The 23891-nt window shown below is 43.5% G+C and overlaps 1 protein-coding gene across 1 annotated transcript in view; it reads left to right on the top strand.

The window, feature by feature from the left end:
- Nucleotides 1-23644, top strand: part of GPR132 (G protein-coupled receptor 132) — a 66632-nt gene extending 42988 nt beyond the window's left edge. Inside the window, exon 2 of the mRNA XM_073610460.1 lies at nt 20884-23644. Within this exon, the coding sequence (XP_073466561.1) occupies nt 20893-21999 (1107 nt within the window). The 5' untranslated portion in view covers nt 20884-20892 and the 3' untranslated portion in view covers nt 22000-23644. The remainder of the gene's footprint in view (nt 1-20883) is intronic.
- The last annotated feature ends 247 nt before the right edge of the window (nt 23645-23891 follow it).

The raw sequence follows: 23891 nt of genomic DNA, 5'->3' as shown, positions 1-23891 counted from the left end.
CCCCTTACTCGGATCTGTGATCATCCGAGTCTCCGTGACTCGGTGATCACAGCGCGCACACCGCGCGCCCTGCAGGGTGCGCGCGGTGCGCGTGCATAGGGGAGGACGTCATATGACGTCCTCCCGGAGATTGAGGTCCGCGCTGTAGCCATCATTCGGCTATGGCCCGGACCTCAAGTGGTTAAAGATCTCCCAACAGGTGGTTTATACCTCTTAATTACCAGGTATATATGCACCTCCTTCCCTTTACCTGTCCGTCCCTCTCATCCCCCCTTATCCGTGGTTCAATCCCCCCCCCCTACAGAAAATTACAGAGCTGCAGATTGAGAAAGAAACGTATATTTTTTAATAACATTCAATTACAATTGTATACACGATTTGCTATTTTTTCCCCACAAAGATGGAGTTACCCTTTAAATTAAGAAGGCAAAAAAAGTAAGGGGTAAGTAGGGTGGCAAAAAAAGGAAGGGGCAGGTAGGGAGGCAAAAAAAAAGGAAGAGGAAATTTTAGTCAGCTCAGTGAGGAAAGTAACAGTCTCAGTTATACCACATAAAAGTAACACTGTACCAAAAAATAGATGAAGACGTGAAAAACTTTAAAATGTTATATAGTAACAATATATATATATATATATATATATATATATATATATATATATATACAGTACATATATTCTTTTTCTCTTAAAGGTATTAACTGTCAGCACCAATGTTGGTTTTAGGAAGGTTTTTGCAGCTTTCCTATATAGTGAAGGTGTAAATTGTTTAATTTGGGCAGTTCATCACAACCACAAAAGTTTTGCCTAAACGTGTGAAAAACAAAGATGTGAACTGCTAATCTTGAAAAATTGCCAAAACCAACAGTCTTCTGCCTTTACAGATAGAACAATAAAAGCAGTAGTCAGCTACAGCTTTCTGTTCTCACAGCTGAAAAATAAAGAAATATACAAAACATAAATATAGCAGAAAAAATATATATTATTCTTCCTGTATCCTCTCTGCCTAGGAGTGTATAAGAAAAGACCAAAAAAGAGAAATTTATTTAAAGAATTAAATAAGTATAGTTCCCAAATGTATAAATTCCAGCAGGGCTGATCCTTTTTTAGGCTCCATTCATACCAATGTGTTATTTCATGCATTTTGCAGAAACACAGGACTTTTTTTTAACATGGGTTCCTATGGAACACATTCACATCAATGCATTTTTGTATCTTCGCGTTTTTGGAAAGGGTCGGGGACTTTTTAAAACAGAAAACGCTGCTTTTTTTTGCTTTTTTATTTCAATAGATTTCAATGGAAACGCTGCAGAAAAGCATGTAGTGTGTTTTTAGTGCATTTTTGATATTTACTAAAACTGGAGCACTTAGAATCTCTTGCAGCTGTGCATGGTAGCCAATCAGCTTCTAACTTCAGCTTGTTTGATTAAGCTTTGACAATAAAACCTGGAAGCTGATTGGTTTCTACAGTATGCAGAGATGCAGCAGATTTTGCATGCTCAAACTTAGTAAATCTCCCCGCTATATTAAACATACTGTGGCGCTTTGCTTTAATGTGAATAGTGTTCAATGGAAATAAATACATTTTTAATTATATCTAATGGTACTAATGGTATACTATGATATTGCTTGTACGAGACACTATACTGTCAAAAGTACAAAAGTATTATGTCGCCTGCCTTTACATGCACATGAACTTTTATGGCATCCCAGTCTTAGTCTGTAAGGTTCAATATTGAGTTGGCCCACCCTTTGCAGCTATAACAGCTTCAACTCTTCTGGGGAGGTTGTCCACAAGGTTTAGGATTGTATCTATGGGAATGTTTGACCATTCTTCCAGAAGTGCATTTGTGAGGTCAGGCACCGAGGTAATGTACCCCTACCCATTCACATGGGGGGGGCAAGATCTGGGGGCCCCTTTGTTACATTCTAGATTCCAATAAGCCCCCTGCCCGCAGACCCCCACAACCACCGGGCAAGGGTTGTAGATATGAGTGTCAGAAACCATGAACCAGACCGAGACAGAAGTACAGTAAAATCGCACTTGTTTATTAATAAAAATAAAAAGGTAAATAGAGTAAGTGTAGTCAAAGCATAGCCAGAGTCCAGTAACTGGATCGGGTAGTCAGCCAAGCCAGAGTTCAGTAACCAGATCAGGTAATCAGCCAAGCCAGAGTTCAGTAACCAGATCAGGTAATCAGCCAGGCCAGAAGTCAGGGATCCAAGTAGAGGAACAGCAAGGAGGATAAGGGGCCAGAAGGGATGTCAGCAAAGCCAGTCTTTAAACAGGAATGCAGGAGATGGTTTCTTGTGATGTGACCAGGGCGAAGGCAGGAATGAAGTGAGCTGGAGATCTCTAAGTAGGCAGGACTGATGAGCAGATCCACAACAGCTGGTTATCTGTGGAGAAAGATGAGAGCTGGCAATTAGCCGACAGCTGAGCGGCCAGCTCAGAGAAGGAAGGGCTGAGCCAGCCCTGACAATGAGGCCCTTCTCTCCATCAACATGAGGATAAGGTGCTTTGGGGGGACCTCAAAGCACCCTCCCTATGTTGAGGGCATGTGGCCTGATACGGTTTAGGAAGGGGGGGGCGCTCTCTCATCCCCCCTTTTCCTGCGGCCTGCCAGGTTGCATGCTCGGATAAGGGTCTGGTATGGATTTTGGGGGGCCCCCACGCCATTTTTTTTTAAAAATATACACTGGACTGTATATATCAAATACACTGCCTGCACTGGATGAATATAGAGTCTATACTGAATATCTAGCCTACGCTAAATCGCTAAATGCAGAGTATGTGTATATACATATATATATATATATATATATATATATATATATATATATATATACACACATATATATATATATATATATATATATATATATACACACACACACTAGACTGTATGTGTATATACCGTATTTATCGGCATATAACACGCACCGTTGCATAACATGCACCCCAAGTTTAGGAGGGAATTTTAAGGAAAAAAACTTTTAGGAAGGAAGTTTAAAAAAAACCCTTACATTTAAATGCCCATCAATGCAGCCTTATCAGTGTCCATCTGCAGCCTTGTCCAGTGTCATTTGTAGCCTTGTCAGTGTCATTTGCAGCCTTGTCAGTGTCATTTGCAGCCTTGTCAGTGTCATTGTCAGTTTAAATATGGCGCCGCCAAGATACACAGAGCCGGATGTCCTGTGTATCTCGGCTCCTCTCGGCTCCTCTCACCGATCCCTGCCGACCTCTGCTGATTGTGAGCAGAGCGAAGCGAGCGCCGCCGATATACATATAGCCGAGTTTACTCGGCTAGGCTCGGCTCCGCTCACAGTCACACCCAGCCCCATCCTATGATGGACATAACACAGGTCCAATGGCGGGACTGGGCGTGACTGTGAGCGGAGCCGAGAGGAGCCTAGCCGAGTACACTCGGCTATGTGTATATCAGCAGCGCTCGTTCCACTCCGCTCACAATCAACGGAGATCCGTGCGGATCGGCGTATAACACACACCCACGATTTTCCCGATTTTAAGGGGAAAAAACTGAGTGTTATACGCCGATAAATACGGTGTATATATATATATCTATATAGATATATATATATAGATATATATATCTATATATATATATAAATATATTTAGCAATCAAATACACTGCCACTAACTAACCTGCCTGCCTAATCTAGCTCAATCTATCTCTGTCCACACACTATACATGGACGCTATGTAAGCAGCCTTATATAGTGTGGGGTATGGTCTTGGTCCCCCTGAGCCATGATTGGCCAAAGGCACCCTGCCTTTGGCCAATTATGGCTCTCTCAGCAGAGCACAGGTCAAGTTCATACTTTGGCCAATCATCACACAGCAATGCACTGCGATCTCCACAGTGCATTATGGGGCGTTCCGCGGCGCTCGAATTTCCCACGAACGCCCCATATCTTCGGTTGGTTTTAGAACAAACGAACACCTGATGTTCGAGTCAAACTTACGTTCGACTCGAACCGCGGGCTCATCCCTAGTTGGCATTAGGGGCTTCATAGCTGTTGGTAATCCAGGACTGATTCATTTTGATAAACGTCCATGGAGTCTGTGGACAGACACGTTCTATTATCAGTAACAAAACCTCCAGCAGCACTGAATGCCGTTCGGAAAATACGCTGGATGCAGGACAGCCCAGCAGCTCAATTGCATACTGGGCAAGTTCTGGCCAGTGGTCTATTCTCATGACCCAGTTTTCACTGCTAGATAATCGTCCACCGAATGATGCAGAAGCTGCCGATGGGATGTGGAAGCTGACAACCCTGGGAGGCAAGGACTAAAAAAATAGTAAAATGCATCACTTAGGGGACCCCCTCTCCACCGCTCCTCTCTCCTGACCAACAGAAGCCTCAAAACAACGTTTTCCACAACACTGTAACCTACAGTCTGGAAAAGCATTAGATAAGCTTCTCTTTAAGGTGTCCTCAAGAGATTTTATCTTTTGCACCCTCTGTGGGGATGGGATGAGTTCTGAGACTTTCCCCTTGCCAACCAAGAGTGATCTTTCTCCTTTATGCCACGTATTTGTGGGTCCTTTCGCAGGCTTTGAAGCATGAGGGAGCCCATGCACCGCAAGTTTGGTGGCATGAGAAGCAAACTCCGCGGAGTCACTAAGAATTATAGTATCTGGTACTGCCTCCTCCTAGTCACGTACTACTCCCAAGAGTTCTGGGGATGGAAAACCATCTCTGAATGTTTGACATATGTCTTCCTCTGCTTCAATGCCTCTAAAACTGCCAGAATCCTCCTCCTCCCTCTCCTCTTGTGTGTTCTGTGGCTTAGGAAGAATGGTGTCTGCATAAAGCGGGCCTTGAGAGGAAAGGAAGTCCTCCTCTTCCTCCCACTGCTCTGCCTCAAGTGCCCTGTCCATAATGCAATGCAGAGTCCGCTCCAGCAGGAACAGTACAGTACAGTACAGTGTAGCCATTGGCGTTGGGGAAAAAAAAGCTGAGCCGCCCTGAGCCTGTCGTTGTGCCATACTCACACAGGTACTCGTTGATGGCCCTTTACTTCATGTGCAGCCACTGCCAAAGTCGAGTTCCAGCTGGTGGGCATGTAACTAATCAGGCGGTTTATGGGCAGGTGGAATTCCCACTGAATTTCAGTCAACCGAGCACTGACTGTGTATGACCACCTGAAATGGCTACAGACTCTTCTGGCCTGCTTTAGCAGATCTTCCAACCCTGGGTACCTTTTTAAGAAATGCTGCACCACCGAATTGAGCACATGTGCCAGGCATGGCACATGTGTCAACTTTACCTGTCTAAGGGCGGACAGGAGGTTTGTGCCATAATCTCTGCTCCGGTGTAGTTCCTGTCCCCTAGACACACCAGCTGAAGCACTGCATGGCACCTTTTAGCCTGACTCATTGAATAGCCCCTTGAATGTTTAGGGGGTACTTGTGGTACATAGGACAATCCAACAGAGAAGGGCATGGAGGAGGAGGAGGAGGGGGTAGAGCTGACAAATCTCGCATCATCACCACTAGCTGTATGGAGACGTGGTGGCACAACAAGCTGCAGCATTGAGGCCTGTCCTTCATCCTTCTGAGTTGCAAGCAGAGTTACCCAGTGTGCTGTGAACGAAATATATAGTCCCTGACCATGCTTACTGAACGACGTGTCAGCAGTAACGTGGACTTTGAGGCTGACTGCCTTGCCCAACGATCGTGTCAACTTCAGATTCCTTCCTGCCACTGTCCATCATGTCATGTCACCAAAGGAAAAACCAGGACAAATTTGGCTGCTAAGTGCTGATACTGTATATCTTTTTAAAGAGGCAAGACAGGCTGAAGATACAGTTTAAAACGCCAATCTTGTTTCTTTACTTTTAGATGGAATGAGGAAGAGGAAAAATTTGTCAGGTTTTTCTGTCAGTGTCCCTATTGAGGAGATTTTTCCTCACTTCCTGTCCAATATGTGAAGGGTAAGGGAGATTGCATTTGTTGAAGGCACAGAGGGATAGAAAATCACAGACAGCAAAAAGAAAACAGATGTTCCGACCCTTCCCTGCTACTAAATATGTTTTTTGTCTGTATCCCCTTTGGAGCCATTTCCTATAACTTCCTGTTCTAACAGGTGAAGGCAAGACACAAATGACAGTAAGAACCCCATCACTCTCTATCCCTTCCCCACTTTATCCAAAACATTGCTTGGAGTTGGACTTTAACCACTTGCCGACCCCAATACATATATATACGTTGTGGTTTGCAAGTGGTTTATCGGGGTTATGGCTGAAGATATCAGCCATATCCCCGGTATCATTTTTTTCACCCGGCATCTGGCTTTCTCATGAAAGCGATCCAAGCGGCTCATTAGCCACTGGATCGCTTTCTGAAGCTCACCACTGTCTCTCGGATTTACCGTTCCTGCCGGCTCGTCTGACAAATGATCCAAGGGTGTGGCCAGCTGGTCACAGAGGCAGTGAGAGACTAGATTGTCTATGATTGCCTCTATGGCCTTGGAGGACCAGAAAGACATCATAACGTCACTTCTGGTCCAGGGTGGAAGTAAACTATTTTTTTTAAAGCAAAAGATTAAAAATAATTTTTTTTTTTTTTTTTAACTTTTGCTTTTAAAGGTAAAGGAGAGATCTGGGGTCTTTTTCACCCCAGATCTCTCCATAAAGAGAACCTGTTATCTTTATTTCTTTTACAAGGCATGTTTACATGCCTTGTAATATGAATAAAAGTGATTAAAAAAATAGATTAAAGGGACAGTGTAAAATTAAAAAATAAAATAAATAAGATAAGGTAACCTGTAAAGGCATTTAGAGCCTCGCCTATGGAGATTTTTTAAGTACCGTAGTTTGCCACTATTCCAGGAACGTGTGCAATTTTAAAGCGTGACATGTTAGGTATCTATTTACTTGGCGTAAGAATCTCTCATATTATACAAAAAATTGGGGTATATATATTGTGTTTTTTGGGTTTTTTTTATTCACTAAAATTTATTTTTCCAAAAAAATTGTGCAACAATCGCCATTTTATTCCCTAAGGTCTCTGCAAAAAAAAAATATATATAATGTTTGGGGGTTATAAGTGACAGAGAAAATTGAGTACTGTCCGTGATACTTTTTTTATTTGCACTAACATACCATTTTTCAGGACAAGCTTTCAGGGTATGTCCCCTTCTTCAAAGTCCAAGCAGTACTGATTCACAAATTTTGTTGAAGAATGTTAAAGAAGAAAGAAAAAAAAAAAGAGAAAAACAAACACAAATTAGATATTGGTTTCCTTACAAATCAATGGTAATAAAGATAGCAGCAGAGTTAGTGAGATAAGACAGAGGGAGAGCTATAGAATGCAGGGGGGGGGGGGGGGGATACTAGTCACAGAGGGGTCGTAAAACTTTAGCATAATGTGTAAGGAAACCAATATCTAAATTCAGGCCATTATTTTTCGTGTCAAAAAGAATAAACTGTCTTCTTTATGTTTTTTAACTTCTGTCCTGTTTCACCAACATAAGATCCTTTGCTGCACATTTTGCATTGGATGAGGTACACAACATTACTAGAGGTACAGTTGGAAGATCCCATGATATTGAAAGTCCCATTTGTGTGTGTAACACTTTTGGATAGATTGATCTGGTTGCATAGTTTGCAGCTTTTTTTTTTATTGCAGGGTTTGCTTCCATTATTTGTGACTTCATAATCAGAGTGAAGTTTCCTGCTGATTAGTTTGTGTCTGAGGTTGGGTGGTTGTCTGAAAGCCAATAATGGGGGTTGTTGGAATATTCCTTTCAGAGTTTCATCCTCTGTTATAATGGGTTGTAAATCTTTGATTATCTTTTTGATCTTTTTGGGGTTTTAAGTAATTTTCTAGCAAAAAATACTAGTTTAAACTTGTAAACAAAAAGTGCCAGAAAAGGCTTGGTCTTCAAGGTGGTAAACTCAACCCTTTTAAAGTCCAAATTGGGCAACCAATAAACAAAGTTGACCAGGCAGCTACGGCTTCAATGCACCTATTTCTGACCCTGTCCCATGCAGACTCACCCACTTACTGATCCAGCATTGTTCCTGTTGCAGGTTGAATGAGGCCCAGCGCCATTCAACTTGCTTCCTATGAGTCCAGAGCGCCCAGGGCATCAAGGCCCCCCTCCCCCGCCTTGGACTTTTCTATTCTTCATTGGAAAATCCAGGTCACCATACCTACAATATGGCCCATTTTGCATATGCTGACCCAGTCATTTTTAAACACATTCAATTACCAGTAAATTGTTGTCAATAGTCCCCTATGCTTTCTGTTGTGCTGCTCTGCCATTCACATTTGCTGCATTCTAAGTCCCTTAGATAGTCATAATAGTCTGCTGTGTCTCTATAAATCTCCAACCCCCCACGCCCCGCCCAAAGCTGTGGTTGCAACAGCACCGTTTCTTCAGCACCGTTGCTTCAGCAGTTGCGATTTTGATATTCTTTTCTTTTCTTGGTATTTCTATTAATGATAAAACACAAATGTCTGACACCCAGATGTGTTTTTTTTCTTTTTTCACTTTAATTGTACTAAAAAAGCCACAATTAATGAAGAATTTAAAAACTTGCTTCAATCACAAATACAATAAAATTAAAATAAAACTATGAGCAAAATAACATATATCTACTTTCATATCACTAACTACACCCCTTTAGTACCCAAGCTGATCTCTATGGTTTATTCTAACCTTAATCAACTACTATTACCAACAATGCACACATGTTACTAAATGGGAAGAAGACATAAAAGCTAAAAAGCCTGAAGACTGGAGACACACCTGGATTACTAGGGCTACTTGCACAATTATGCCGCGTACACACGGTCGGACTTTTCGTCTACAAAAGTCCGACAGCCTGTCCGACAGACTTCCGGCGGACTTCCGGCGGACTTTCGGCGGACTTGCAGCAGACTTTCTAACGAACGGACTTGCCTACACACGACCACACAAAAGTCCGACGGATTCGTACGTGATGACGTACACCGGACTAAAATAAGGAAGTTCATAGCCAGTAGCCAATAGCTGCCCTAGCATGGGTTTTTGTCCGTCGGACTAGCACACAGACGAGCGGATTTCGGGGTCCGTCGTAGTTACGACGTAAAGATTTGAAGCATGTTTCAAATCTAAAGTCCGTCGGATTTGAGGCTGAAAAAGTCTGCTGAAAGTCCGGAGAAGCCCACACACGATCGGATTACCAGCCAGCTTTAGTCCGTCGGCGTCCGTTGGACTTTTGTAGATGAAAAGTCCGACCGTGTGTACGCGGCATTAGCGTCACCAGTCTTGAATCTGCATTTAAGGTTTTGACCAGATGGTACTTAGTACCTTCCAGACTAGCGCATTTTTTGTGTTTTGTTGCCTCACAACCTGGAATTAACATGGATTGTTTGAGGATTTGCATCATTTAATTTACAGAACATGGCCACAACTTTGAAGATGTTTTTTTTTTATTGTGAGACAAACAACAAATAGGACAACATAACAGAAAAAGTCAATGTGCATAACTATTTACCCCCCTAAAGTCAATACTTTGTAGAGCCACCTTTTGCGGCTATCACAGCTCTAAGTCACTTTGGATAAGTCTCTATGAGCTTGCCACATCTTACCACTGGGATTTCTGCCCATTCCTCCTTGCAAAACTGCTCCAGCTCCTTCAAGTTGGATGGTTTGCTCTTGTGAACAGACTTTTTCTCCTCCACTGCATATCTCCTGCAGACTGTTGCTCCCAGGACTTCCACCCTCCTGCACAAACTTCCACTGTAGATCACTACTCTTCCTGTCACATCATCCTCTTTTGACAAAAGAGACCACTCTGAACAGTCTCAGGTGCTGGCTAGAATTGGTTGCACTGTTACTAGGCCAGAGGTCCGCAGTACCCCTCCCCGGCAGCCTAGTAATTTAGTAGCATGTGCTGATTGGTGGACTACTGCTCCCAGCTAGTCTGGCCTGCAAATCCTGTGCCCTCAGGCCGCAGCGATTTGACACTCTCCCCACAGTCTCTCCTCTGGCCTCACACCCAGCTCCCCTGGCATGCCTCATCCAGAACTCCACTGTGGTCCACTCACCGACCTTCTTCTGCCCCGAGTCCATGATGGAGAACTTTAACTGGACATACGTTCCGGCAGCTTCTCCAGCCCCTCTGTTCCAGAATATTTCATCCATGACCGTGTAGAGATGAAGCTCCCTCCCAGCTCTCCCGGGCTCCTCCGCTAGGCCTTGCACCCCCCCTAGATGGAGATGGGCCCCTTCTGCTGCCTAGTACTCCATTCTCCACGTCTCCCGGCTGACAACTCCCCCCAGTGGACTGTTACCTCTGCTTATATGGGAGGCCTGCCCCCTGCCAATTCCAGTTGGGGATTGGTCAGGGCTTCTCACATGAGCTGCCTGCCACTCCAGTCCTAGGCCCTGCCCCTCTTCCAGATCATTCTTCCTGGAAGCAGGGGAGGCGCCTCAGAACTAAAGCACAGGTGGTCACACCCACTGCTGCACTAACCACTACCTGCCCCCCAGATCAAAACAAGCAGGCCTAGCCTGAAGCATAGGCCTGCTCAAATTTACCTGCACTGACTGTTTCCCTTACAAAATCCTCATTCTAGCACCTATCTATGGTAGAGGGTGCTACATGTACTTCTCAACAACATTCTCCCTTACTTGTTTGGAGAGTCCCTTGGTCTTCATGGCAGCGTTTGGTTAGTGGTGCCTCTTGCTTAGATGTTGCAGCCTCTGGGGCCTTTCAAAAAGGTGTGTATATGTAATGACAGATCATGTGACACTTAGATTGCACACAGGTGGACATCATTTCATTAATTATGTGACTTCTGAAGGTAATCAAAGGTAATTGGTTGCACCAGAGCTTTTTATGGGCTTCATAACAAAGGGGGTGAATACATACACGCATGCCAATTATCATTTTTTATTTCTGCTTTTTATATACCGGTATATAGTTTTATGTATAAATTTTTCAAATTTTACTTCACCAACTTAGACTATTGTGTTCTGATCCATCACATATAATTTAGATTAAAAAAACATTGAACTAAAGGTGTTCTTTCAGGCTTATTTACTTTATTTTCTCATACATTTCTAACAATATTCAGGGCTTCCTGAACTGCATTACACCACAAGGCAAGCAGAGTATCCTTGTAAAGAAAGTGTTATATGTTCCAGAACTAGAAGGCAGACTTCTATCAGTGAAAAGTCTTGCAAACAATGGTCTCACAGTTAAAGTGGAGTTCCACCCAAAAGTGGAACTTCCACTCATCAGATTCCTCCCCCCCTCCGGTGACACAGTTGGCACCTTTCAGGGGGGAGGGGGTACAGATACCTGTATATTACAGGTATCTGTACCCACTTCCGGCATAGATAGCTGCAGAATCTGCGGTTATTTACGCCACTTCCTGCTTCCTCCCCGCTGCCTGCTGGGAAACACACGGGTCCCAGAGGCAGCAGGGACCATCCGTATTGCGCTGCGCAACTCACGCATGCGCAGTAGGGAACTGGGAAGTGAAGCGGCACGGCTTCACTTCCTGATTCCCTTACCGAAGATGGAGGCGGCAGCACCCGAGGACGGAGAGACGCTTCGGCCTCGGGTGCCGACATCGCGGGCGCCCTGAACAGGTAAGTGTCCATGTTTTAAAAGTCAGCAGCTGCAGTATTTGTAGCTGCTGACTTTTAAAAAAAAAATTTCGGCGGCGCTCCGCTTTAAGTTCCAGGGTGATGAATGCACAATTCACAATGATAAGCGATTCCTCACAAAAGGAAAACTAGATGATCACCTATGCAGGCTCATCACCACAGATCAGCAAGCCAATGTAGTCTCTAATGACCTGCACAACAAATGTATTCACTTGTGGCACAGGCGGCTGGCACACAGAAGTCCAGGAGCTATACAGGACATGATAAAGAGAGGCTTATCAGAAGATTTGACAATAATGCCTTGCAAAGTGCTCATGAAATGCAAGTGCTGTGTTGAAGCAAAAGCCACACGTGCCCCCCTTCCACAGGCATCTCAAAGAAAAACTACCCACCCCCTGCAGCTCATACACAGTCATGTATGCGGTCCAATGAAAACTCCCACGTCAGGCGGGAACAGATATCTACTGACCTTCATTGATGATTATTCCAGGTACACAACTACTTATCTGATGAAACACAAGAATGAAACATCAGAGAAACTTCAAGAGTTTGTTGCCATGTCTAACAACAAGATCCAACGCAAACCAGGAATAATACATACTGACAATGGAGGAGAAAAAATAAGCAAAGAAGTGGCCTCATATCTTAAGAGACAAGGAATAGTACACCAGACAACCACACCATACACTCCTGAACAAAACGGTGTAGCAGAAAGGAAAAATCGCACTCTTATAGAAATGGCCAGATGCATGTTGTCGAATGCCAACCTACCTCACAAGTACTGGGGAGAAGCAGTTATGACTGCAACCTACCTACAGAACAGACTACCCTCAAGAGCCATTAAAGGTACTCCATTTGAAATGTGGCATGAATCAAAGCCTAGCATAGGGTTTTTTGTCTTTTGCACTGTAATCAATGTTTGTAAAAAAGGTCTCATCGCTAGTCACGTGGCTTGTCGCACCTGAGTCTATGCATCAGCCACGTGGCTTACCGCTTTGTGTTACTTTAACCTCTTGGCAACCAGCCGCCATCATTATATTGCAGCAGGTCGGCTCTCCTGCGCAAACCGCCTTAGGTGTACGGCAGTCTGTGCAGGGAGGCTAGCGGGCACGCGCCACTCGATGTCCGCAGGCGACCTGCAATCGTGGTGTACAGAGGCAGAACGGGGAACTGCCTATGTAAACAAGGCGATTCCCCATTCTGCCATGTCAGATCTTCTTTTCCCAGTCATCGGGAACAGCAATCTCTGTCATGTCCTAGGTAGCCCACCCCCCCTACAGTTAGAACACACCCAGGGAACATAGTTAACCCCTTGATCGCCCCTTAGTGTTAACCCCTTCCCTTCAGAGCTATTTTTAGCTCTGATCGCTGTATAAATGTCACTGGTCCCTTGGAAACACAAACGCCCTAGGATAAGCTACTTCCAACTCTCGAAACCCAAAAGCAAAGGGGGTATTGGGCTACCAGATTTGCAGAATTATTACAGAGCTTGCCACCTGGGAAGAATTGTAGACTGGGCAGTACACGAAAGAGTTAAAGACTGGGTGAGACTAGAAGGCTCATTCTCCCACATGCCCATTAAAAGCACCCCATGGATTCTCCAATGTCACATTCCCAAAACCCTAAAAGAACACCCCCTTATAGAGGCTACCCTCAGGAGCTTTAGGGAAGTGTCTAAAAAATTTCAAATCTCCTCTAATCCAGGACCCCTTACGCCGATCCGCCTTAACCCAGCCTTTATCCCGGGAATGTCCGCTAACTTCCTTAAAGATACCTGGCCACACTCAGACATACTAGCCCAACACTTCTTTAGAGATGGTAATTTCACAAACCGCGATACACTCCCCACAAACACAGGGGGTGAACCATTTCCGCTATGGACTTACCTCCAGATTCGCCATTTTCTGGTAACATTACACCGACACGCGTCTGTCTCTAGAAACTTAACCCCATTTGAAAACCTATGCACCCAAACTACACCGCAACAGCACTTGATTGCAAATACCCACTCCATGCTCTTTGCCCTGATCTCCCCCAAAGATACTAAAGCTTGCCAGGCCTGGGAAAGGGAACTTCAAATAGACCTAACGGAAGAGAACTGGGAACGAATTTACACAATAGCACACAAGGGCTCCCTCAATGTCACGTTACAAGAAAACAATTACAAAACCCTATCCCGATGGTACCGTACTCCTGAATTGCTAAACAAATTTAATCCGGATACGTCAAACAAATGTTGGAGGTGCTCCAATGATATAGGCACATTTTTACACATCTGGGGGTCCTGCCCTTTTCTCCAGACTTTCTGGAAACAGGTTCATGACATCACCTCCCAGGTAACCACATACCCCATGGACTTTACTCCTACCAGACTCATTCTCCACCACTCTTCCACTTCAACCCACATGTACAGAAAGTCTCTGGGAATACACATGATCAACGCAGCCAAATTATGTATCTCAGCCAAATGGAAATCCCCCTGTAGCCCAACCCTATCTGAATGGTTTTCCCGTGTAAACAAAATTGCTGAAATGGAGGAATTAATCCACATTGCAAAAGATAAGCCGTCAAAATACTCCCGAACATGGGCCTGTTGGACCCACTTCTGCACCACAGAGAGATATTCCTCCATTATGAAGCCAAACTGTCCCCAATCCTCCCATAGCGACTGATCGAAGAAGCCGAAAACCCTAGTGAGACATACACTTACCCACCAAAACTCGCTGTTTCGCTCACTCCTGCTTCATTGCGGATCCCGGGGGGATCCCCCCTTCAGACAGGGATCCACACACGAAAACATCTTTACCCTTGAGACCCGATGGAGACCGGGGAGGAGGTACCCCAGTCCCCTACCTTCCCCATCTATCTCTATCTCTTACCTCATCCCCCCTTTCCCCCTCATCTCTATGCCCTTCTCCCTCTTTTTATCCCCACCCCAACTGAACTGACAAAGACAACCAAAAACCTACTCCCATGACTACCCTAACTTTGATGTTTAATTCCCCATCTACTCTTCACATTTCAAGAACCGACGAGATTAACCTACCTCACAGACGGACCCTACGTAACAAGCCCGATACATTCTCACGTGCTCAGGGACAAACCTACTGACCCTTAGGTGACTACACCCATACACTCCCCCAATTAACCCCATACCTCTGAAACCTTAATCAAGGTGATAATCCTACCTAAAATGGTTCCTGATCTCAGATGATGTGGCAAACCTCGAGTTCGAGGCCTTCTTATTTTGTTATACGTCTGTACGACTTAAAGTTGAATATATAAATGACTCACAATATTGTAGTAACATATGTCATGTTAATAAGATACATGTTGTCTACCAACCTATTGATTGTAAAAACTGTGTAACATCTTCTGTTCACAATAAAAACTTTCATGGAAAAAAAATGTCACTGGTCCCAAAAAAGTGTCAAAAGTGTCCGATCTGTCAGCCGCAATGTCTCAGTCCCGCTAAAAATCGCAGCTCGGCACCATTACTAGTAAAAAAAAATTAAAAATTTTAATAAAAATGCCATAAATCTATTCCTTATTTTGTAGATGCTATAACTTTTGCGCAAACCAATCAATATATGCTTATTGCGATTTTTTGTTACCAAAAATATGTAGAAGAATACATATTGGCTTAAACTGATGAAGAAATTTGTTTTTTTTATTTTTTTTGGATATTTATTATAGAAAAAAGTGTTGGTCTTTTTTTGTTTAAAGCGCAAAAAATAAGGTGATCAAATACCACTAAAAGAAAGCTCTAATTGTGGCAAAAAAAGGACATAAATTTTGTTTGGGTACAGTGTCACATGACCACGCAATTGTCAGTTAAAGCGACGCAGTGCCGTATCACAAAAAAAAGGGCCTGGTCATTAAGGGGGCAAATCCTTCCGGGGCTGAAGTGGTTCAAGGTGCCACTCCATGATGTGTTTGCAGTTTCTTTTGAGATTGCTTTGACTCTTTCTTTTGTGAATAGCTCTAGCTTTCGCTGCTCTGCTTTCCAGATAGAACAGTCATTTTTTAAGTGACCGGTCTTCTTACAGCGAAAACAGGCTCTGCCTTCTTTGTTGTGCTTTATGCCTTTGTACATCTTAAGTGCTTTATCATTATGGTGCATATTTTCTTTCCTTCCTTCATATTTGTTGATTAATTTGCCCTTGACATATTCCAGTGTTAGTTCCGGCTTGGGTCTGGTTTCTAAAGCGTTAATTGGAGCAGTATATGTCTCTGGAAGGCTGCAGGGGAGCAGGGCAACAATATGATTATCTTTGATGTCCTCTCTGATGGCACGTAGCTGCACTATGATCTCTAGCATAGCATTCACGTGGTCACACATCTGCTGACCTTCTTGTAGTCTCATCTTGTACAACTTTCTTAGCAAAAACAGTTTGCTGTTTAGACTCGAACGCTCATGCAGCTTTTGTAATGAAGTCAACATACCTTTGCCCGTTTTCTCTGTTCTTATGTGTATAATTGCTTTTGCCTGTCTGTCTCTCCTATCCCAGTCCTCCGTCTCTCCGTCTGTGGGTCTGTCTGTATTCAGCACTTGCCACAAGTCATCCTTGGTGAGAAACACTTCCAGTTTAAACTTCCACAGCTGGTAATTGGCAGTGTTCAGCTTTGTAATTGCAAACTTCACATCTGAACCGTTATCGGAATCTGGAAGCCCCCTTTAACAAGGGGGCCCCTAGATCCTGGCCTCCCTCCCTGTGTGAAATGGTAACAGGTACATTGTACCCGTACCATTTCACAAAAAAGTATCAAAATGTTTAAAAAAACAACACAGCTTGGGATAAGTCCTTTATTAAAAAATTAAAAAATAAAAATGTCCCACGAAGTCCATTCATCTTCTTCTATCGCTCCGCCGACGGACCAAAAAAAAAAAAAAAACGCCACCAATCCGCCTCGTATGATGCTTCAGCGCCTTTGATAGTTCTTATATAACTGAGGGCGGGGCCACATGGTGACGTACCCAGGTGACCCGCCCCCCTCTGACGCACGGGGACTTCCCCATGGCTTCCCCTAGCATCAGAGGGGGGCGGGGCCACCCGTTTATGTAACCATCCATTACGTATGCCATTTTAAAAAAAATTTTGGAGCAGGGTTCCCCTTAAAATCCATACCAGTCTGGTATGGATTTTGGGGGGGACCCCTACGCCATTTTTAAAAAAAATTTGGCGCAGGGTTCCCCTTAATTTCCATATCAGACCCAAAGGGCCTGGTATGGATTTTAGGGGAACCCCCACGCATTTTTTTTTTTCTAATTTTGGTTTGGGGTTCCCCTTAATATTCATACCAGACCCAAAGGGCCTGGTAATGGACTGGGGGGGGGGGGTTCCAATGCTCTTTTTTTCAATATTTTTATCTATATTGCCGAGCCCCGACAATTCATTACAGCTGCGAGCAGTTTTGAATGACAATTTTTTCTTTTGAAATGTCATTTTGCTGCGGTACTGTTCTAAACACTGAAAAACTGTGCCACTTTACAGGCATACTATAGACACCCCCCAGGCACGATATTTAAAGGAATATTTAATTTTTATTGTTTCACTTTAAGCATTAAAAAAGTCACTGCTCCCGAAAAAACAGGCGTTTTTTTTTTTTTTAATTTTGCATTGATACATGTCCCCTGGGGCAGGACCCGGGTCCCCAAACACTTTTTATGACAATAACTTGCATATAAGCCTTTAAAATGAGCACTTTTGATTATTAATGTTCGTGTCCCATAGACTTTAACAGTGTTCGTGTGTTCTGCCGAATGTTTTCTGTTCGGTATGTTCTAGTGCGAACCGAATCTGGGGGGTTCAGCCCATCCCTAATTATAATACAGGATTTCTATAGCCCCAACAGTTTGCGCAGCATTTACAAAATGAAGGCAGACATTACAGTTATAATACAATTTGATACAAGAGGAATCAGGGGGCCCTGCTTGTTAAAGTTTACAAACTAAGAGGGAGGGTTGAGTGATACAAAAGGTAATAACTGTGGGGATGAGCTGATGGAGAAAGTAAAAACACAGTGAATTAGTTAGAAGCAGGAAAGGCTTCTTTTAAGAGAAGGGTTTTCAGGGATCATCTAAAGATGGATAGATTAGGAGAGTTGACAGATCTGACAGATTGGGGTAAGGAGTTCCAAAGTATGGGAGAAGTTTGAGAGAAGTCCTGGAGGCGAGCATGGGAGGAGGTGACAAGGGAGCTAGAGAGCAGGAGGTCTTGGGAGGACCGAAGAGAGCGGTTTGGTTGATATTTTGAGACCAGGTTAGTGATGTTGCTGGGGGCAGAATTGTGGATGGCTTTGAAAGTTGTTATTAGTGCTTTGAATTTTGTTTCCTTGCGTGAGCGGAAGCCAGTGGAGGGATTGGCAGAGAGGGGTGGAGGACACTGAATGGTTGGTAAGGTGGATGAGTCTAGCAGCAGCATTCATGATGGACTGAAGGGGGGATAGTTCAGTTGGACGTACAGTGTCCCATTAATGATGTCATTTGGAGGAATAGTGCTCCATTGTCCCATTGATGGTGTCTGTGGAAGGAATGGTGGTCCATCATTAGTGTCATATGGAGAAATAGTGCCCGAGAGCTGGATACAGGCAAGCAAAGGGCCACAGTTTGGAGACCACTATTGCAGAGAAACTCATAAGCCCCTAAACCCAACCCAAAAATGTGTTCATGGCTCCACTCCCTCCCACTTCCCGAGCCTCTTCATTGGTCTTTGAGGTTGACCTCCACACCAATAGATATGCATAGGGAGGCCAGGTTTTAGCGTCTTACTAGAAGGCATTAATGGTATATAGGAGAACACTGGGTATAGGGGCTGTCTGTCTGCCACTTTGTATTGAAATTTGTAATGAAAGGTGCAATTTGACAAGGCACCACAGTCTGAATTGGTGATAAGTAATGTGCACTAACCCATCATAATCAATCAGATGTTACTTTTTAGAGGCAGCAGTCTAAACAATGAGCAGACAAACTCCTGACTGACTGCTACTGACTTCTACACTTTGCTGGTAGCACTTTGGCGTTCATAGTATTTGATTGTTATCCAAGTTGAAGCATTCTGCTCTATAATACAGCTCTAAATAAGCCTGGTATAAATGTTATTGATATACATGTTGCGAAATGTTTCTCTAATAGGTATTTTCCCTACTCTAGGCAATATATCAGTTCTAATATACCACACTAAATCTCAGTAGAAATAAAAAGAAATATATTGTATATTCCCAAAAGCCATTAAACCAGACTACTATGAAGATTCAGCTTTATTATAACAATAATTAATAAAACTTAAAGTGATTGTAAAGCTTCGAGTTTTTTTTTTTTTTTTAAATAACAAACATGTCATACTTACCTCCAATGTGCAGTTAGTTTTGCACAGTGTGGCACCGCACACTAGATATCCATAGACGCAGAATGCTGGACTCGGCCCCGCCCCCCCCGGCGCCGCGTAATTTGATTAGATTGACAGCAGCGGGAGCCAATGGCTACGCTGCCATCAATCTAGCCAATCAAGAGCCAAGAACCCCAGGCAGAGAAAGAGCGTGTCTCCGCCATGGGAAATTCTAGGGCTCAGGTAAGTAAAATGGGGGGGCTGGGGGGCCGGTCACTGCCAGGTGTTTTTTTTTTTACCTTAATGCATACAATGCATTAAGGTGAAAAAACACGAGGGTTTACAACACTTTTAAAAGTATACCAGTAATAATCAAAACTAAAATTTAACATGGCAGACATCTCTTTTTATTTAAGCTCTGCAGCCTCTAACAACCTCTTTAGAGTTTGAAAATTCCGAGAGAGTTGGATGTCTATGTCCTCCTCTGCACGCCATGGTACTATCATTAACCCTTACGTTACTGCTGTATCCTGTGGCAATGTAGGGGTTAGACAACTTACCACAGGGGACACATGTAAACTCCCACAAATGTCCAATGCAGAAGAGTCACAGAGGCTGCAGACAAGATATGTTAGGAAGTTAGGAGACACAGGCTGCCAGTGAAGTGAGTATAATAGCTCTTGCTCTTCTTTTGCAGGGGACCTTCATTTGGAATTTGTTAAGCAACTAACAGGATCACTAATAAAATTCAAACCCTTTATGATTTTATGCTGCCATCTGGTGGTCTGGATTTATAGATATTGGAAAATTACAACATATATTTATTGTGTTAAAATTTTGTGCAATGCATTTAGTATCTATGAACACTAGGTGGCAGAAAAGATACCAGAACTGCTGGCAAAAAAAAAGCAGAATAAAAAACATGCCTATGGAGTGTGTTGTACACACATTTACCAGCATTTGTGTATAAAAGCATTTTTTTCCCAAAACACTAGAAAAACATTGCACTTAACAACACTTGAAGCACCTAAACGCCATGCTTAGGCTCAGCAAGCATTTGTTTTCTGTCTGAAAGCTCCTCTCAAAAATGCACTGGTGATGTTTTGTTTGGCCTATAAATGCTCCCCTACAAATATGCTTGAAAATGCCCAAATTGCATGGACACACAGGGGTTGATTTACTAAAGGCAAATAGACTGTGCACTTTGTAATTGCCTCCTGCAAGTGCAGTTGCTCCAGAGCTTAGAGAGTGAGGTAAAGCTTCACTTTGCAAAGAATACCCAATCACGTGCAAGGAAAATAAAGAAAAACAGCATTTTTACTTGCACATAATTGGATAATGGAAGTCAGCAGAGTTTCTGCTCATCTACTAAGCTCTGGATCAACGGCACTTGCAAAGTGCACAGTCTATTTGCCTTTAGTAAATCAACCCCATAGGCTGACATAGGGGTTGATTTACTAAAGGCAAAAATGCTGTGCACTTTGCAAAGTGCAGTTGCCCTCTGCAAGTGCAGATGTTCCAGAGCGTAGTAAATGAGCAGAAGCTCACTTCCATCATCCAATCATGTGCAAGCAAAAATGCTCCTATTATTTTCCTTGCACATGATTGGGTGTTCTATGCAAAGTGAAGCCTTGCCTCATATATTAAGCTCTGGAGCAACTGCACTTTGCAAAGTGCACAGTCTATTTGGCTTTAGTAAATCACCCCCATAGTGTTGCTTCTACGTGCTGAAAGAAAAGAAGCCAAACGCCTGTATAGGCGAATTTTTTTGGCCCAGCATGCATGAGGCCCTAGGCTTTTGCACTAACCACACAGTTTAGTATTCAGTACAGGGGAGGTATCTTCTTATGGCTTTAGCTCTAGTGGATTTGTAGAGGCTTCAGATTTTGTAATATTGATTTCTGTTATGCTTTCTTTTCCAGTACCTGAAGATGAATGGTTCTGGGAATCTAAGCCTCACAATGGTGAACTCATCCAACAGCTCGATCTTTGAGCCACAGTGCAATCCACCATATGATGACAGCAAGTTCTTTGTGATTATCATGTACAGCATTGTCCTGGCTATTGGCCTGCCAGCTAATATTTTGACCTTGTGGTTGACACTTCTTCAAATATATAGGAAGAATGTTCTGGCGGTGTACCTGTTCAGCCTATCCCTAAGTGAAATCATGTATCTTGGGACTCTACCACTTTGGATTCTCTATGTAAAAAATGGTCATGAGTGGCAATGGGGCCCCTTGGCATGCAAGATAACAGGCTTTATATTCTTCAACAACATATACATAAGCATTCTCCTCTTGTGTTGTATCTCTGTGGATCGTTATATGGCCGTGGAATATGCCTTGGAATCAAGAGGGGTTCGGCGCCAGAAAATCGCCATCGGCGTCACTGTCACCATCTGCAGCTTGGTGGCATTTATCCACGCCCCAGTATTCAGGCTCAGTGACGGTGACCAAACAGGAAACCAAACCACCTGCTTTGAAACTTTGCCGGTACCATCACACATTGCTTACTTTTATGTTGCCAGGTTCATTATTGGCTTCTTGGTCCCTTTGTTGACCTTGATGTACACCAACTTCATCATCAAAAGGAGGATCGAGACAAGCGGCAGCTTCACCAGTCAGCAAAAAAACAAAGTAAAGTATTTAGCCATTGCCGTCATCATCATCTTCTTGATCTGTTTTGCTCCGTATCATGTGGTGTTGCTTATACGAGGAGTCGCTTATTTCTTAAAAGACAAAAACTTATGTGATTTTGAAGAAAAGATTTACACTGTCTATTCTATATTCCTTTGTCTTTTGACGGTAAACAGCATTGCTGATCCTTTTATTTACGTCTTAGTCAGTGAAAATGTCAGGAAGGACATCTGTAGAGCCATGAGGATTTGGAGAAGACAATTATCACTTAACACCAAAAGCGACAACAGTACTTACCCACATAACCACAATTCCCGGGACCTGCCTTTGGATAAGGATTGCTCGACACACAGTGGGCTCGGTATAATAGACAAACGTCAGGACAGATATTATTCCCATTGACTGGGAGTAGGGTCAAAATAATTAATCAAAAGACTATATGTGTGATAATCAATATTTTTATGTGTATTTATATTTTATTTATTGTCTTCTTTTATGCGGGTTTTTGTAACACATTTTTGGTGCCTCAATAAGTGGTGTTGCAGTGTCAGATAAAGACCTGTGCTATTAAAGAACAAATCCTAGCAAAATCTTTTTTTTTACTTTTAGATAAATTGGGGAAGTTAGGACCTCTGTCAGGTTTTTATTGCTATTTGCGCAGCCACTACAGAAGTTTTTCTCTCACTTACTTCACTAGCGTTCCTCTGAAGCTCCTTTCTTCATCACAACCAGTGTACACTACCTGGTGATTTTGGGTATGGGGACGCACGTGACTTCCTCCCCTATGACAGTGCTTGAGCCTAGCGGCAAAGTACTGTCACATAACCAATGGAGTCACTGTTCCCCCGGTCACTGATTTAAATGGCAGCTGTGACAAAGGAAGGAGTGCAGGTAAGTGTATAAGGTAGGTAGAGTGTATAAGATATGAGTATAAGGAGATCTAGGGGAGGCTTTGTAGAGATGTAGAGCTACTCCTGTAGGAGCAACACAATTACTGTCCAGGCCCTCCCCACAGGCTTTGCCCTGCCAGGCACACAGGCTCATTCAAATTCTTCAAATACCAGTCTAGGAGTGTTGTTTTTATTTTTGGAGAACTTGGATAAGTATGAGGAAATTTGGTTGGATACTCAAAAAACAAACTATGTACACTTGAGGACCTAAGCATTTCTTTCTGAGTAGTAACTGAGCAGAGTCCCTTTAAGTAGAAGATTATCTGGACAAAGCTCTTCAGGACACCAGCCGGCATCCCCTTTAAATAGACTCGCAGCTGACTTTCTATAGCACCAGTGGGTTAGCAAAAAGCCCCCAAGATCTTTTAAGCGTCTGTACTCACACCACCTGAGGCCTCAGTAGACAAAGCAGCAACTTTGCCTGGGAAGGGCAGCGAACCCCTCCAGGCTGGACCAATCCACTCTGGCAAAAGACCCTGAGCTCACTTTGCTCACAGAATATATATACTCTCCCAGCATGCCATCAGAGCCTGCCTCTCTGGGATTAGGACTGGGCTGTACCAATATTCATGCTGCCATCTGCATAGCTTCACACCCATTATCCAGATAGGCACTTCTTAAATACTCTTAGGTCATGCCAGCAGCTGCACAGAAGATGGAGAATGTGATAGACTCACCCAGGACAGAGGCTTTTGGAGGGAACTGAATGCTAGCTTCTTGCCTACCAACTATGGGCCCTGACATTTGAGGGAGCTACAAGCCTTTAGGAAGATATTCTGTTATGTAATGCAAAAGGACATTATTAAGGAGGCTATGATGGTCTCTGCCAGCTTGGGGTGGTTGGAATATTGTCTCATTTTGTTGTGAACTCTTTGCTGGGTCGTTTGGGTGTGGCTGTATTCCAATGTTCTATTGTGTCTGTCTGCCTTGGATATTATGGGATGTGTATGTAAATTAGCTGTGAGATTGGTGGGGGCGAATTCCTCCAACAGCTCTCACTGCTGATTAGACTGTCTACCCCGCCCGGAATGCAAAGGGGGGGGGATTGTCCAGAGTATTATCTGTGTACATGTGTTTTCAATAAACAGTCCATGTTCAGCAACCAAACGAGTATTGTCTTGTTTGTTGTTGGGAGCAGTTTGAATATCTGATATCTATATTCAGACTGGGAGAAAGCGGTATATGACAAAAGCACTCAAACAGAGTGTGGGATGTTTCATTAGAGAGAAGGAGTGCCGAGGAGGCCATCGGTGCTTGAGGGTACCCCCCTAGTCTGTACCTGCTGGTCTTTCTGAAGCACTCCACAAGTGGTCCTTGGCTCTTAGAGAACTCTTCTGATAATTC

The sequence above is a fragment of the Aquarana catesbeiana genome, linkage group LG13 (genome assembly GCF_042186555.1).
Source record: "Aquarana catesbeiana isolate 2022-GZ linkage group LG13, ASM4218655v1, whole genome shotgun sequence".
NCBI lineage: Eukaryota > Metazoa > Chordata > Amphibia > Anura > Ranidae > Aquarana > Aquarana catesbeiana.
The sequence above is the reverse complement of the archived record's forward strand: the minus strand, read 5'-3'. Positions and strand labels throughout refer to the sequence as shown.